General features: G+C 50.7%; 1 protein-coding gene across 2 annotated transcripts; it reads left to right on the plus strand.

Moving 5' to 3' along the window:
• Window positions 1-386: 386 nt before the first annotated feature.
• Window positions 387-13,943, plus strand: S1pr3 (sphingosine-1-phosphate receptor 3). Of its 2 annotated transcripts, XM_085699512.2 has the most exons (3): window positions 387-597; window positions 882-1,053; window positions 10,516-13,943. In XM_085699512.2, the coding sequence occupies exon 3, from the start codon at window positions 10,659-10,661 to the stop codon at window positions 11,787-11,789; it is 1,131 nt and encodes a 376-aa protein (XP_085555638.1). In that variant the 5' UTR covers window positions 387-597; window positions 882-1,053; window positions 10,516-10,658; the 3' UTR covers window positions 11,790-13,943. The 2 variants fall into 2 exon arrangements, with proteins under 2 accessions (XP_085555638.1, XP_048303856.2); XM_048447899.3 differs by lacking the exon at window positions 387-597 and having other exon boundaries at window positions 776-1,053; window positions 10,547-13,943.
• Window positions 13,944-14,251: the final 308 nt, after the last annotated feature.

Here is a 14,251-nt window from a genome sequence, read left to right on the forward strand (position 1 = left end):
GCAAGAAAGCACTTGAGAGGAGGTGAGAAGGACCTGGACCCTGCCTGCTCAGGAATTTAGCCATGCCCTGCTTTCTCTCCTCTTTCCCTCCCTAAGCTGATCTGGAGATCCTTTGTGTTTCCTTTGTAACTGGCAACTGAGCGGTGGTTCCCTTCCAAAGATTCTCCTTTCTTCCGGCATGGCGGGGTGAGACTTGCCCAGAGCACAGGAGTAGGCTGGGGTGTGACGGAGATAAGAGCTACTAAGATGGGCAAGACACGCGCGCAAGTGACTCAGGGGTCCCTTCCTTGCAGCTGGTAGAGGGATGGGGTGGGGGTGGGGAGCCAGAGGACCAGAAGAGCTTGGCTTCACCAGCTCAAGTCCGTAGACGGTCCATTTCAGACTGAACCGGTCCCTATCAAGGCAATGATTCCTCTAGTCGCCTTGAGGGGAGACAGACTATTAATACAGATCCGCTCAAATCCTGCTGGCCACCTAGGCAGGCTACCCAAGCCCAGTTCTGCATCCATTTCGGTGTCTGCAGCTGCTGGGTCCTGGAGCACGGAGAATTTGCAGGATAGACGGAAGACCCTGGGTCAGGATCCAGGTTTTTTGTGTGTGAGTGTGGGAAGGGGCGGGAGAGGGGGTCGGTGGAGGAATAGGGGCACGGGGAGTCCTAAGGGGTGAAGAGCCCCAGCCTCGGGTCCTGACAGCCCGGGTGCGGCAGACTGGCAGAGAGGCTGGGCGGGGACGTGGCCCGGGGCGGGGACGTGGCTGGGGACGCGCTGTAGCAGGGGACCAGCTGGCCAAAGCTTGGGTTAGGGGCGGCAGGAGGCGGGGTGACTCTGGGCCCCGCCCCGGAGGGCCGTTGCAAAAGTTTGCCATCGGATCCTCTGGGGCAGAGTCTGGGTGAGAGAGTTTAGGGGAAGGCGACATGGTCCGGGTGCTGAGCGAGGTGGCCGGACGACCCAGAGGGAAACCTGAGACCACGAGCAACCTTCGGAGACCCTAGACTGGAGCCTTAGCTAAGATACCGCAGGATGCAGCCAGTCCAGAAACGCTTTGCAGACCGAGGTGAGCGACGGAATCCCGCCGGGGCTTGTACAAATTCTAGTTGCGGGCTGAGCGGCTCTGGGTCCACCCATACCACTTTTCAGATAAAATTCCAACTAAGTCAAGGCACGATAGTGACCCGGCTCGCGAAAGCCTCAAATCGGGCCACCTCCTCCACTTCTACAGGTCATTCACTCCGGTGACCTAGCCGCCTCCCAGGGCTGGTGGAGGGGTATAGGATTCTTTTAAATTACAACCAGGTCTTTTAAAATGTAAACCCGGAGCGTAGAGAGCAGGCTCTCCAAGTTCCCTCGCTTTACGTGGCTAATTCAGAAGTTAGAAGTCCTCATGGGAAGAAAACCTGGGGATGGGGGCGGCTGTAGTTTTTTCTGGGCGGTGTGTGGTGTGTGTGCCGTTCTTTTAAGTTTTATTAGCTACAAAATCCCAGTTTTCTAAGCAGTTTTCAAACTAGGCGGTTGGGGCTGTCAGTGCTGGAGCTGGAATACAAAGGTGCCTGAATGAGATAATGAGCTTCCCAGAGGAACTGGCATGCCGTTCTTAACTGAGATAGAATAGAGGGAAGGGTGGCTGTTGGCCCTAAGCCTGCGCATGATCTCTGTGTCCCCGTCTCTCTGGCCTTGGCCATTCCTGATGCCATATTCCTTATACTTTGATGTAAGAGGGACTTCTTGTCAGCTGTTCAAAGTGAATGCTTTGCTTCCACCATCACAGTAACATCACCCTGAGCGGAGGGCTCTTCCACCCTGTACCCCTGCCCCTAACCAGTGCTCAGAGACCTCCAGAGTTCCTGGTCCTTCTAAAATCTGCAGTCAGATTTAAAGTCTACGGTGTTGCATATCTCTACGCACAAAACTTATCTAGTCAAAGTTCCTTCCTGCATAGGTGAAAACCAGGCAGACGGGGTTTAATTCCTAGAAAGTGGAGCCAAGGGTTACATACTGCAGGTAAATGACTGGCAAGTGTGGCTATGGTCAGGGCTGTCTTGCTGAGGTGATGGTGGTAGTGGTAGTGCTTTATGTGTATGTGAGTGTGTGTATGTATGTGTGTATATGAGAGTGTGTCTGAATATGTGTATTTGTGTGAGATAGTGTGAGCATGTGTATGTGTGTGCAAGTGTGTGTGAGTATGGGAATATGTGTGAGAGTCTGCATGAGTATGCGTGTGTGTGTATGTGCGTGAGTGTGTGTGCTGTTTGAAGAGCTATAGAGGTATCTAGATCTGTAAGCATCTTATGGGGTGCAGAGCTCAGTGCTGAGGTGAACTATGTTGCCATAGAACCCCACATTGGGTCCTCCCGTCTGCAGACCAGTAGATGCTCACATCCAGCCAGCATCACTCTGCCTCCAGACACACCAAAGAGTCCACCTGCAAAGCCCACCCTCGGGGACTCCCCTCCGGTATGGGGAGAATGACATTATAACCACTCAGCATCTTCTCAATGTCATTTATTCTCTATGAGTTTTTTCATACATGATCCTTCTTGTTCTCTACCATATTTGGATGTAGGAACTCTCGTTTCCTGTGAAGGTTTCTGTACTGGCCCTATGACCTGCTTCCCATGAATCAGGGACTGGTCCTTTCTCTGGAAACCATGACCCTTTGTTCCACAGATCTCTTTTTCGATGCCTATAGCTTTTTGCTGCAAGAACAATAAAGATCTGAGCGCATCACAATTTTGAAAATGTTGGGGTTTCCTTGTGGCAGTTGAATCCCCCTTTTCTACCAAAGACTGAAGGCCACTCTTAAACAAGCGCTTTGTGTTAGCTGGGATATGGTGCTGGGGTCCCTGAGTCTTATCATCATGGCTACCCCCACACCTGCATGTCTATCAGCTTTGGGTCCAGGTCATAGTATTCTAAAAGATTTTTCACAGTGCTTGGAAGAAGTGTCCCTTGGCTTCGGATGGCCTTCCATTCTCTTGTCTTTAGAGTTATCCAAACACTCCACCAAAGCTCCCAGACTGGCATTCCAGTAGCTTCAAGCAATTGGGCTGCAAAGGCACTTCAGAGGCTCTTAGCACCTCCTAGTTAAGGGACCTATGACAAGTGACTGACTCATAAAAAGCTTATCCCTGAAGGGATGGGCTGGAACAGATGCCCTGGCAGCCAGCCTGCTAAGCTCTGCCACTAAGAAGTCATGATCCCTCCCAGCCTCAGTTTCCCTCATGTCCATTCAGAAACCACACATTCTCTTGGGGACTAGACGTGTCATGGAGTGACCAGGATGGATTTCCTGGGCAGGAGACCACATGTTTGTGCATGCTTTCAACCTTCTGATGGAACCTATTTCCATAGAGCTACATTCATTTCCTGGAAGCTTGGCGGTAAGTTGATTCCCTGCCCTTGCCGAGAACAAGCATTGTAGGGAAAATTTGAAATGACTGATAGGCAGGCAATGAAGGAAAAAAAAATACAGACTTTGCATCATAATCTGATGCCATCTTACAGATGAGTCTGTTGACTCAGGACGTTCACAGGGGACCCAACGTTCTTGGGACATGACCTCCACATCTGGGATCTCTTGGCCCACATCTGCATCGGTAACGCCATCTTGTTTGCTAATAAGAAGGCCTTGTACAGCAGACAGCGGGCCCTGGAAAGCCCCAGCAGGCAGAGGGACTCTATGTATCGTGCTTGCAGGAAGAACAGTGGGAGCCATGGGAAGCCTTCGTCTGGGCTTTCATCTGTAACCTTTAACTCACAGGGCGCTTCACTGATGAGCCTAGTGTGAGGCTGTGGGAGTGAAGCCTTCATTCTATCCTGGGCTGACTGTCTCTGGAGGCAGAGTGAGGTCAAGGCAAAAAAACAAAAAACAAAAAACAAAAACAAAAACAAAAAAACAAACAAACAAAAAGAAACAGAGTGAGGGGACTCATTAGCAAAGGAACTTTCCAGGATTGGGAGCCATAAACTGGCCCGCTGGTTATTTCAATTCTCGGTTCTTTTAAATGAAAAAGAAAGTGAAGCAAACTCCAGCTTTCCAAGAAATATTGCTCACTGTCAAATACTGGATGCTTTAATTCAGTTTGGAGGATGAGGTCACTGATGTTTCTGGAAGGACTTGTCTTTGCAAACATGGAGTCCTTCCTTTGACCAAAGGAGATTTCTTTTTCTCTGAGAAGGAGGAAGAAAAGAATAAAAGAGAGGAGAAGGGAGAGAGGGAGGGAGAGGGAGAAGGAGAGGGGGAAAACACTAGACAGCAGATATATTTCCCCCTCCTTTTCCTTCTTTTTATAGTTTGTTTACTTTATAACTGACATATGGAGAAAGTGAGTCGCTGGAGTAGAAGGCACATCTGGAATCCATCGGACCCCTCTCCCAGGCTCGCTTCCCCCAGGGAATACTGCTTTTGGATTGGGGGCGGGTAGGCATGCCTACTATTGGTGGGGTCTTGTGTGGGGTCACCCACCATGGAGCCATTTGGTCAAGGCGTCTCCTTCCTTCTTGGCAAAAAGAAAATATGTTGGTGTTAAGAGTGCTTCAAGGAAAACTGTGTGACCCCAGCATCACGAGGCCAAAGTGAGAAGGTTCAGGTGACAGGTGCAAGGACAGCTCAAATGTGAACAGTGGTCCCCACAGAGTCACCCCACAGAGTGACTGAGGGCTCCAGTTCATTCCCCCATCTGATCAGAGGGGGCCAGGAGTCTGCAGGGGTCAGGGCGCTTGCTAGTGCACACCTTGGGAGTGTGCTGAGGAACACAGGCACCAGGCTGCAGGGGGATCTGCTGAAGGAGTTCCTCTACCTAGGGCTCGGTGGGACTTCCCCATCCATGGAACATGCTAACAGTTTAGAAGACATACAAACTAGTTTGTGTATGGCCACAATCTCAACATCAGATTTCTTTATTCTCTTCTTCTTCTTCTTCGTCTTCGTCTTCGTCTTCGTCTTCGTCTTCGTCTTCGTCTTCTTCTTCTTCTTCTTTGTTTTGTTTTGTTTTGCTTTGTTTTTCAAGACAGGGTTTCTCTGAGTAGCTTTGGAGCCTGTACTGGAACTCACTCTGTAGATCAGGCTGGCCTTGAACTCCCAAGAGATCCCTCAGCCTCTGCCTCCTGAGTGTGGGATTAAAGGCGTATACCTCTACCACCCAGCTAATAGTGGATTTCTTTAAAAAAAAAATTCTGTGTGAAGTGTGTGTGTGTGTGTGTGTGTGTGTACGTGCACGCATGCACGCGCGTGTGCACATGTGCACGCTAATGTATGCCGGCATGTGTGTAGAGGTTAGAGGACAATTGCAGTTGTCAGTCCTTGCCTCTTATCTTGTTTGGGAGAGAGTCTTCTTTGTTGTTCACGCCTATGTGTCCCAGGCTAGCCCATGTGCTGGCAAATCTGGTATATTCTGTCTCCCAGCTAGTGTGGGAGTGTTGAGATTTCAGAAGTGCACCACCATCATGCCTGGCTTTACAAGCCACCTGGGGACTCAAACCCAGGTTCTCAACTCTCACAGAGAGTGAAGGTGCCTTACCCTCTGAGCCATCTCCCCAGCCAGGAGCTTCCCTTTGTTCCAGGAGAAACGAATCAGCAGTCCAGTTCCCGGTGCCTTTGCTTCTCCAAAGTACAGTGCAAGACTGTCTGACACATCCTCCTGGCCTGCCACGGGGGCACCTTGGCCCATTTCACAGGCCGAACTAGACAGCTACTTGCCAGAGAGACCATCACTTCCTAGTCATGGTTTCAGCCCACCCTTTATGCCAGAGGGCCCCTTAGAAACCAAGGGTGGCCAGCAGAGATGGAGGCACCTGTTCACCAAAAGAATGTGTAAGAAACAGCACTTGGCTGCGGGAGAAATTGCCATTGTCTATAAGTCAGACCCTATAGAGGGTGATGTGCAGACTGAGAGCAAGAAGGGTTTGGCTCCATCCACAGGTGTGGTTCACATGAGCATCCAGGGGAGGGAAAGATACCAGATATGAGGTATCCCATGTGTTCATTTATATACTGGGAGAAACAGGGTAAATGGGGTGGGAAACCCAGACAGTGGTCACGCAGTGACAGTGGTGACCAGTAGAGACCCCTGGTGGCCTACTGCTGCTATGAGTGTGGTCTCAGGGTGTTTTGGTTGTCTGAGTGTGGCTTCCTGGTGCCTTCCTCTGATGACTTGGCAACTGTACTGAGACATCATGCCTAGTCCTAAGAAGAGCTCACTGGTACCCAAGGCTCAGACCTTCTTTTAGCAAAGTGGAGATCTGTGGGTGGCAGCCCTTGGGAACAGAAGGAAGAGCTCCTGGGACCTACTTGGGCCCAGGCACAGTGATATCTAGATGTGTCCATCTGATATTTAGTTCAAGACTTAGCTCCCAGGATGTGGCAAGCCTTGTGAGATTGATAAACCAGAGAAAATATATGTTTAGGTCCCAAAGAAGCAGATAGCTTCAAATTGCAAATGCAGAGAATCATATTTAACGAAAGATGCTCTGTAAAACCTCAGTTGCTTGAGAGATGCATTTTAATTAAGGGAAACGTTGTCCAGGCTTTAGTGGCAAAGCGGGCTAGCCTGCAGGCCTTTGGCCTTCACAAGTCCTGGCACGTCTGCTCTCGTTTTTACTGCGGTTATTTAATTGCTAGGTGTTTGCTTTCACTGCTCCCCTGTTTTTCTTTCACCCTGCTCAACCTTCTCTGTGCACTTGCTGAGAGAGATCCCTGTGTTTCTTTGCCTTCTGTTTCTCTGAGAGGGAGCCCAGATCGGGGTGACTTAAAGGGGCTCTTTTCCCCTCTGCTCACACTTGAGGCAAAAGCCCAGACTTTCCAGGGAGCGATGAGGTGTGTCAAGTGCTGTGGGAGGTTGGGAAAGCGAGACACGGGAGACATCCCGAGGGCTGGGGAGATGGCTCAGTCGGTAAAGTGTTTGCCTCTCATGCGTGAGGACCTGAGTTCAATTCCCAGACTGCCCGTGAAAAAGATGGGCGTGGTGGCACAGGTTTGTAATCTCAGTGCTAGAGAGACAGAGACCAGAGGAATCCTGGGCTTTCTGACCAGTCAGTCAAGCCTACTAAGCAGGTCCAGGCCAGTGAGAGACCTTGTCTCAAAACAAACAAACACCCAAGGTAGTCAGCCTCCGAGGACAACACCCGAGATTGACCCCTGGCTCCCACACATGGTGTACTCATGTATACACAAAAGTTAACCTAAGTTTACTCATCTTCTCCAGAGAACGAGAAACCTGGAGCTGAATATCAGTTCCCACCTGTGCTATGGTCCATTCCTGGGACAGAAACCCCTGATGGCAGAGCAGAGAGCCCAGGGACATTTTGAGACAAACCTGGGCGTTGTGGCATTGCTCACGGCACACACAGCTAGTCACATGATGGGGACAGAGTATAGTGTGGGATAGTTCCTCCCGCATCTGGAGGAACTGTGACAGCCGCTGTGACAGGGGTCAGCCCCCACAGGACATGTGGTTGGACACTGGTCATGATGACGCCACTTCCTGCCTCTTGTGTCTAATCTTGACTATCAGCTCAATGGCATTTAGAATCAGCATGGTGACAAACTTGTGGGCCAGTCTACTTTCTAGTTCAAGTTAATTGAACTGTGCGGGCAGCCCCATTCCATAGGATGGGGTCCCGGAATGAATAAGAAAGCCAGTTAAACACCAGCATTCCCCTCTCTCTGCTTCCTGACTGTAGATGCAATGTGACTGCCAGCCCTGCTCCACCACAGTGGACCACACCCTTGAACTGTGAGCCAGATAAACCCTTCTTTTCAGAAGTGGCTTTTGTCGGGTATGCTGCCGCATCTCAGAAAACTGCGGCTGCTTAAAATTTCTCGTCTTCAAGTGAGAGCTTGCAAGATTTTTCTTAAAGTGATAGCAGCCTGGTGTAAAGGGGCTTCCCAGACCCTCAAAGATGCCAAAAGATGAGTAGGATGTGACAGGCAGACAGACAGACAAGGCTTAAATAAAACTCTGGAGGGGTGGGTTGGGGTGAGCGTTCACTTAGCAGTCAAGAGGCTCTGAGTTCAAACCCCAGCACTGCATAAAACTGAGTATGGTAATCTCAGCACTTGGAAGGCAGAGGCAGGGGTGGGGGGTTCCAGAAGTTCAAGGTCACCATAGCAACTTCTAGGTCAGGCTAGGTTATATGATACCCACTGTCATAAAAGGAGGAGGAGAATCATCACCATTACCACCACCATCAGCAGCAGCAGTATCACCACCATAAGAACCACCACCACCACCACCACCACCACCACCACAACCACCAGCAGCAGCAGCAGCAGCAGCAGCAGCAGCAGCAGCAGCATGGCTAAGAATAGAAAGGGACTGGCAGAACTGCCCGACCTGCCTCAGGGAGACATTTCAAGGCCCAGTGGGGAACCTGGCTGGGTGAGAGGGGGACTCAATGGATGACAGGGGCCCTGACAGATGAGCCCTCTCTGTGTCACTGCATCTCGTCCTCAGAGCTGCTCTTTGAGTTTGAACGAAGACTGCCTAAAGCTTGACCCATGCCCCCTGCTATCCCAGGCAGCTCTCAGCTGGACTAGGCCAAGAGCCATTCGGGGTAGAATGTAGACACGAACTCAGACAGTTCCTGGGGATTCCAGGATAACACGTGTCTCTGAGGGCCAGGAAGCTAGAAGACGTCCCTGCCGAGAAGCCATGGGCCTCCTCGTCCCAATGTCACCAACGCTAAGGCCTCCCGAGTTACAGAGAAAGGAAAGGCTTGTGCGGTCCCTGCTGCTGATAGAGGGGTCACAGGGTGCAGAGCCCCTCTGGAGTTACCTTTTCCTCTCAGCCCCCCAGCACCACCCATGGAGGAACCACTGGTACCCTCCAGGGATTAAAGTCCCCGCAGACCTGTGGAAGAAACTTCTGGTGGTGGGCGAGGACCTGTCATGTTGGTCTTTGTGCCTCGGAGCCACATTTAGGGCTGGAGCTTAAATGCTGTGAATGAACCCTCACTGTGTACGCAAAAAGGGACTGTGCTCAATTCACCCCACCTGGACCTCATTAGATATTTAAGAATCTGGCAATATTAATTTAAACTGAGTGAGTCTAGAAAGGGGGTTGGGAGGAACAGAAAGAGGCTACACACAGCTGGGCAGAGGAATCCGTCCTAGAGTTCCGCAGCAGAGTGAGCTGGCTCGGGTTCAGAACAATAAAGAATTCAAAGACAGGAGTCTCAAACTCACAAATGTTTAAGGAGGGGAGAATGCTACCGGCTCTGCTTTGACCGTGCCCCATGGTATACACACATCGCCACACTGCACCCACAAAGACATACAATGATGTGTGTCAACTACAAATAAAAATGAAGAGTAAATCTGTGGGAATCAAGCCTTCACAGCTGATCTGCTGAGCCTCAGAACCGCGGAGTAGAATGGAGATGTGTCACGAGTCGGGTTAATGCTTCCGGGGGCCGGTGGACAGGACTAAGAGGTGTCTGTTAGGAAAGAGCTTGCTGTGTGAACATGAATAAGAACTTGAGGTCAGGCCCCCAGCACCCAGATGGAAAGAAGGATCCCTGGAGCTCAGTGGTCAGCCAACATGGCTGCATGGGTGAGCTCCAGGTTCAGTGACACACACATGCATGAGCGCACATATGCATGCATTTGCAACACACACACACACACACACACACACACACACACACACACACACACAATTTCTTCAGGGCCTGGTGCTTGCAGTCAAGGCCTTTACAATAATTCTCTGTGTGTTCTTTCTATCCACAGGCCTTCTAAAGACGCTAATTAATACACCCAGCCCAGACCTCTGCCTTTCAAGCCACACTCAAAGTTCATGTAATTTCCCTCCCTCTCCCCTTCTTCCTTTAACCTCAGTGGCAGCTGCTTCCAGGACAGTTTGCAGTCCTTCCTCTCGGGGTTCTGCTCAGTGCAGTGGCCTCAGGGTTCTTGCTCAGCCTCAGCCTGCTCTTCCTGCCCTGTCTGTGTGGTCAGGCCTTAAGGCTCTCTGCCAGGTGGGCCAAAGGCCCTTACAGACCTCAAGGGAACTAATCCAAGAAATAAGGGGTGCTTCCCATGGTGTCACTCCAAAACCCCTCAGGGAGGACTCAGAACCCCGGACACCATTCCCCCTACTGTGTCCTGTTTTTCTCTACCCCTCCTTTCCTACTTCTCAGCCTCCCCTCTGTCCTTCCTCTCTCTCTCTTTTTCTCATCCTGAGAAAAATCTGATTCCTCTGCAGCTGGGAGTAGTGGTTTACCAGTTCCCACACGGCGGGTGAGAACTCACTCAGTATTTCCTGGTGCCTGGAGGTTTCCAGGTGGAAGCTTGCTCACATCTTCCGCCTTGCTTTCCTGATTCTCAGACTGGCACATCACATCAAGGTTTCTTCTGACAGCCACCGCCCCCTAACAGCTTTCCCTGATCTCTAGCTTGGAAACCTGGCCTGTGTTCCCAGTCCTCTTGGCACATCCTTCCCATGCGTTTTGCGTTTTCCACACGGAGTGTCAATTAATGGCGATCACATGATCTAAGGTTTCCTCTACTTTCATCCCCTTACAGAGTCTATTTTCTATACTCTTGATGGATCCAGGTCTGCAGCCCTTCCGGAATCCGCCACCACGGTCCCAATTGTTTCCTGAAATAAACGTTCCTGGAGCGCCCTCTCGTGGACTGTTGAAATAACCATCTGTCTAGAGGAAGTCATGGCAACGCATGCGCAGGGCCATCAGCCCATTTTAGGGAATGATACTCTCCGGAAACATTACGATTACGTGGGAAAGCTGGAAGGCAGGCAGGACCCCCCTGACGGTGGTACTCACACCACTACCATCCTCTTCTTGGTCACCTGTAGTTTCATCGTCCTGGAGAACCTGATGGTTTTGATTGCCATCTGGAAAAACAATAAATTTCACAACCGCATGTACTTTTTCATTGGCAACTTGGCTCTCTGCGACCTGCTGGCCGGCATCGCCTACAAAGTCAACATTCTGATGTCCGGTAGGAAGACGTTCAGCCTGTCTCCGACAGTGTGGTTCCTCAGGGAGGGCAGTATGTTTGTAGCCCTCGGCGCGTCCACCTGCAGTTTATTAGCCATTGCCATTGAGCGGCACCTGACCATGATCAAGATGAGGCCCTATGACGCCAACAAGAAGCACCGTGTGTTCCTTCTGATTGGGATGTGCTGGCTGATTGCCTTCTCGCTGGGCGCCCTGCCCATCCTGGGCTGGAACTGCCTGGAGAACTTTGCTGATTGCTCTACCATCTTGCCCCTCTACTCCAAGAAGTACATTGCCTTCCTCATCAGCATCTTCACAGCCATCCTGGTGACCATCGTCATCCTGTACGCGCGCATCTACTTCCTGGTCAAGTCCAGCAGCCGAAGGGTGGCCAACCACAACTCTGAGAGATCCATGGCCCTGCTCCGGACTGTAGTGATAGTGGTGAGTGTGTTCATCGCCTGCTGGTCCCCCCTTTTCATCCTCTTCCTCATTGACGTGGCCTGCAAGGTGAAGGAGTGTTCCATCCTGTTCAAGAGTCAGTGGTTCATCATGCTGGCTGTCCTCAACTCTGCCATGAACCCTGTCATCTACACTCTGGCCAGCAAAGAGATGCGGCGTGCCTTCTTCAGGCTGGTGTGTGGCTGTCTAGTCAAGGGCAAGGGGACCCAGGCCTCACCCATGCAGCCTGCTCTTGACCCAAGCAGAAGTAAATCAAGCTCCAGTAACAACAGTAGCCATTCTCCCAAGGTCAAGGAAGACCTGCCCCACGTCGCCACCTCTTCTTGTATCGCTGACAGAAACAGACCACTTCAAAACGGGGTCCTCTGCAAGTGACAATCTCCAGAGGGCCAGCTCTGCAGCCACACTTATTTATTGCATGCATTACCCACGTGGGCTCTTAGAGACCTTGACATTGGAGGTCTGCTTGGTGTGGGCACAGTGTGGGTACCTCCTGAGGAGGGGACCCAAGGAATCATCAACATTTCAGCCTTGAAATGGATGTACCTTATCTGTTGCCGGCACCATCCTTCTGAATGTACCAAGATGCTGACATCATTCACTGCCTCTGGATGCCGCTTTCCCCGGTCCAGGGAGAGGGCAGGTGGGGATGTGTTGTGCACAGTGCACCTTGGGATGATGTTTCATTTTTTTCACACTACATTTATTTCTTTCATAGAATGGGTGCTCATGTATGTGTTTGTCCGTTCCTGTGTGGCGTAGGATGGGCACACCAGGCTTTCCCAGGTGGAACCCGCAGGAAGTATCAGTCCTCCACGCATTATGTAACTGCCTCTCCAAACCCGCCCCCACTGCTGTACCAGGTTCAAGGTCACCACCAAGTGCAAAGGAGACGTGCCCCGTCCAGTCCTCTTGCGCTGGTACTCTTGCGCATAGCAGTAAAACGTTACCAAAGCTCTGTATTCTCAGAAGCCTCACCCAAGAGATGCCCAGATATGTGGGTCCCTCTCTCTTGAGTCCCATGCATAAGCTTAAGTATGTGTGAAAGCCAAATTATGTGATAATTTGGGTATTTCTGAAAACCACTGACTAGCCAGCCAGAATCTTTCAGAACCATGGTAGACCACTAAAGAGTGAGCCCATAAGGAGAGGCAATGCGCTCTCCACCGTGGGTCACCTTTTCAAGGGACTGGAGTCAATTTTCTGTGTGTAGGGAGTTTCCAGCAGTATGGTTTGCAAGCCAGCCCTTCAGCGGTGAGATGCTGTTTGACTCTACATAGAAAAGCTGAATGCAAACATCCCCTTTGCTGTCAATGGCAAGGAGCCGGAACTGTCAGCAAAGCTTCTCAACTCCCGCCACGCATGCCCTGAACAGGACCATTCTGTGAGAGGACTCTGCCAGGCTGGGAGGTGTGCTGTAGCTGTTTGTGCTTTCTTCAGAGAACCCTCGTGTTCCTGTACTGGGGATGCTCCCATCACCTGGCCCTGCATTCCTTTGCCCTCCTTGGAAAGGAAGTACTCAGAAGGTACCTCTGAACTGACCTCTCCAAGGGCCCCAGCCACAGGACATACAGATGAAAAGCATTGGGGGTCTAACCAGCACCCATGCTCCCAGAGAAGCCTTCAAAAGGATTCTCACTTGGGGGACCCTCATGTCAGAGCTCCCTGTGAGTTGATTAGCCTCAGAGACCATTGCCTTACAAACCCTGCCGATACATACCAGGGACCTTTCGAAAGCTGATTTTACTCTGGATGGTTACCTGATGGCATTTGCTCTTGCTTAGGAACTTTTTCGTGGATCCTAGGTAACCATGGGCTGACTGACCAGAGAGTTTCCTCCCAGTGGCTATAGCTACTGCCGAGAAGATGCTCTGCTGGGGCGTTGCTCTGCTCTCTTCTCTACATCACTGAAAAAAATAACTTATTCTCTTGTCACACTGTGTTGACAAAATCCAAGGCATCTTGGTAAAGTGTGAAGGGTCTGGGTTAAGGAAACAAACAAGCAAAACAAAACAAGAAACAAACAAACAAACAAGCAAACGAAAACAGACCTGGGGGGGGGGTGAGGTAGACACAAAAGGGCTTGAGGACGTGCTCTTTCATAAGTGGAATACTTTGAGGCCATGCACCTGGGTCACTCATATTAATAACATTTCCCACGACCCTGACTTGTGATGTCCGCCTAAGTTTGTTTTCATTCAGCAGTCCGGGAGGGAGCCACGCCCACCACCCCCACCGGGAGGCAGCAACATTTGTAGCGATTGAAATAGAAAATACACTAAAACCCAGCTGTGTTCACTTGATATACCCAAAGCTGATCCGCTGCTCACCTGGGATGCAGGTGCACACTGCTTTCGCCAGTCGGCCACCAGCATTCAAACACTGAGTCTGCCCAAGCCCTCACCCTGCCAGTCAGAAACAAGTGACCTGACACCAGAGAACTTGGGGCTCACCTGGGGCTGTGAGCAACCTTTACTACTTTCAGTTTATGTTTATTAATAATAAATAAGAGACTTCATATAAAACCCATTCTTGGGGTCTGTGTGGCAGACTGTTACTGTTTCACAATAGACATTCGGGGATATAAGGGGACGGTCTGGCTTCTCCCTTGGTACCTGGTCTCCCATCATTTCAGGAAAAAAAGACGTTTAGAAACCCAGTCACTATATCCAGCCCCATCTCGTAGATGATGTTTGAATGAAGCTTTCTTGTACTGGATGCTACTGATGCCAGTCTGGGTAGATACTGTTTTACTGTTGTTGGCAGTGGTGGTGATGAGCATGTGTGTCTGTGGTGGATGCATGTGTGTGCACATGTGTGTTGTTGTGCACGCAGGC

The sequence above is a fragment of the Myodes glareolus genome, chromosome 14 (assembly GCF_982192425.1).
Source record: "Myodes glareolus chromosome 14, mMyoGla1.1, whole genome shotgun sequence".
In the NCBI taxonomy this organism is placed as follows: domain Eukaryota; kingdom Metazoa; phylum Chordata; class Mammalia; order Rodentia; family Cricetidae; genus Myodes; species Myodes glareolus.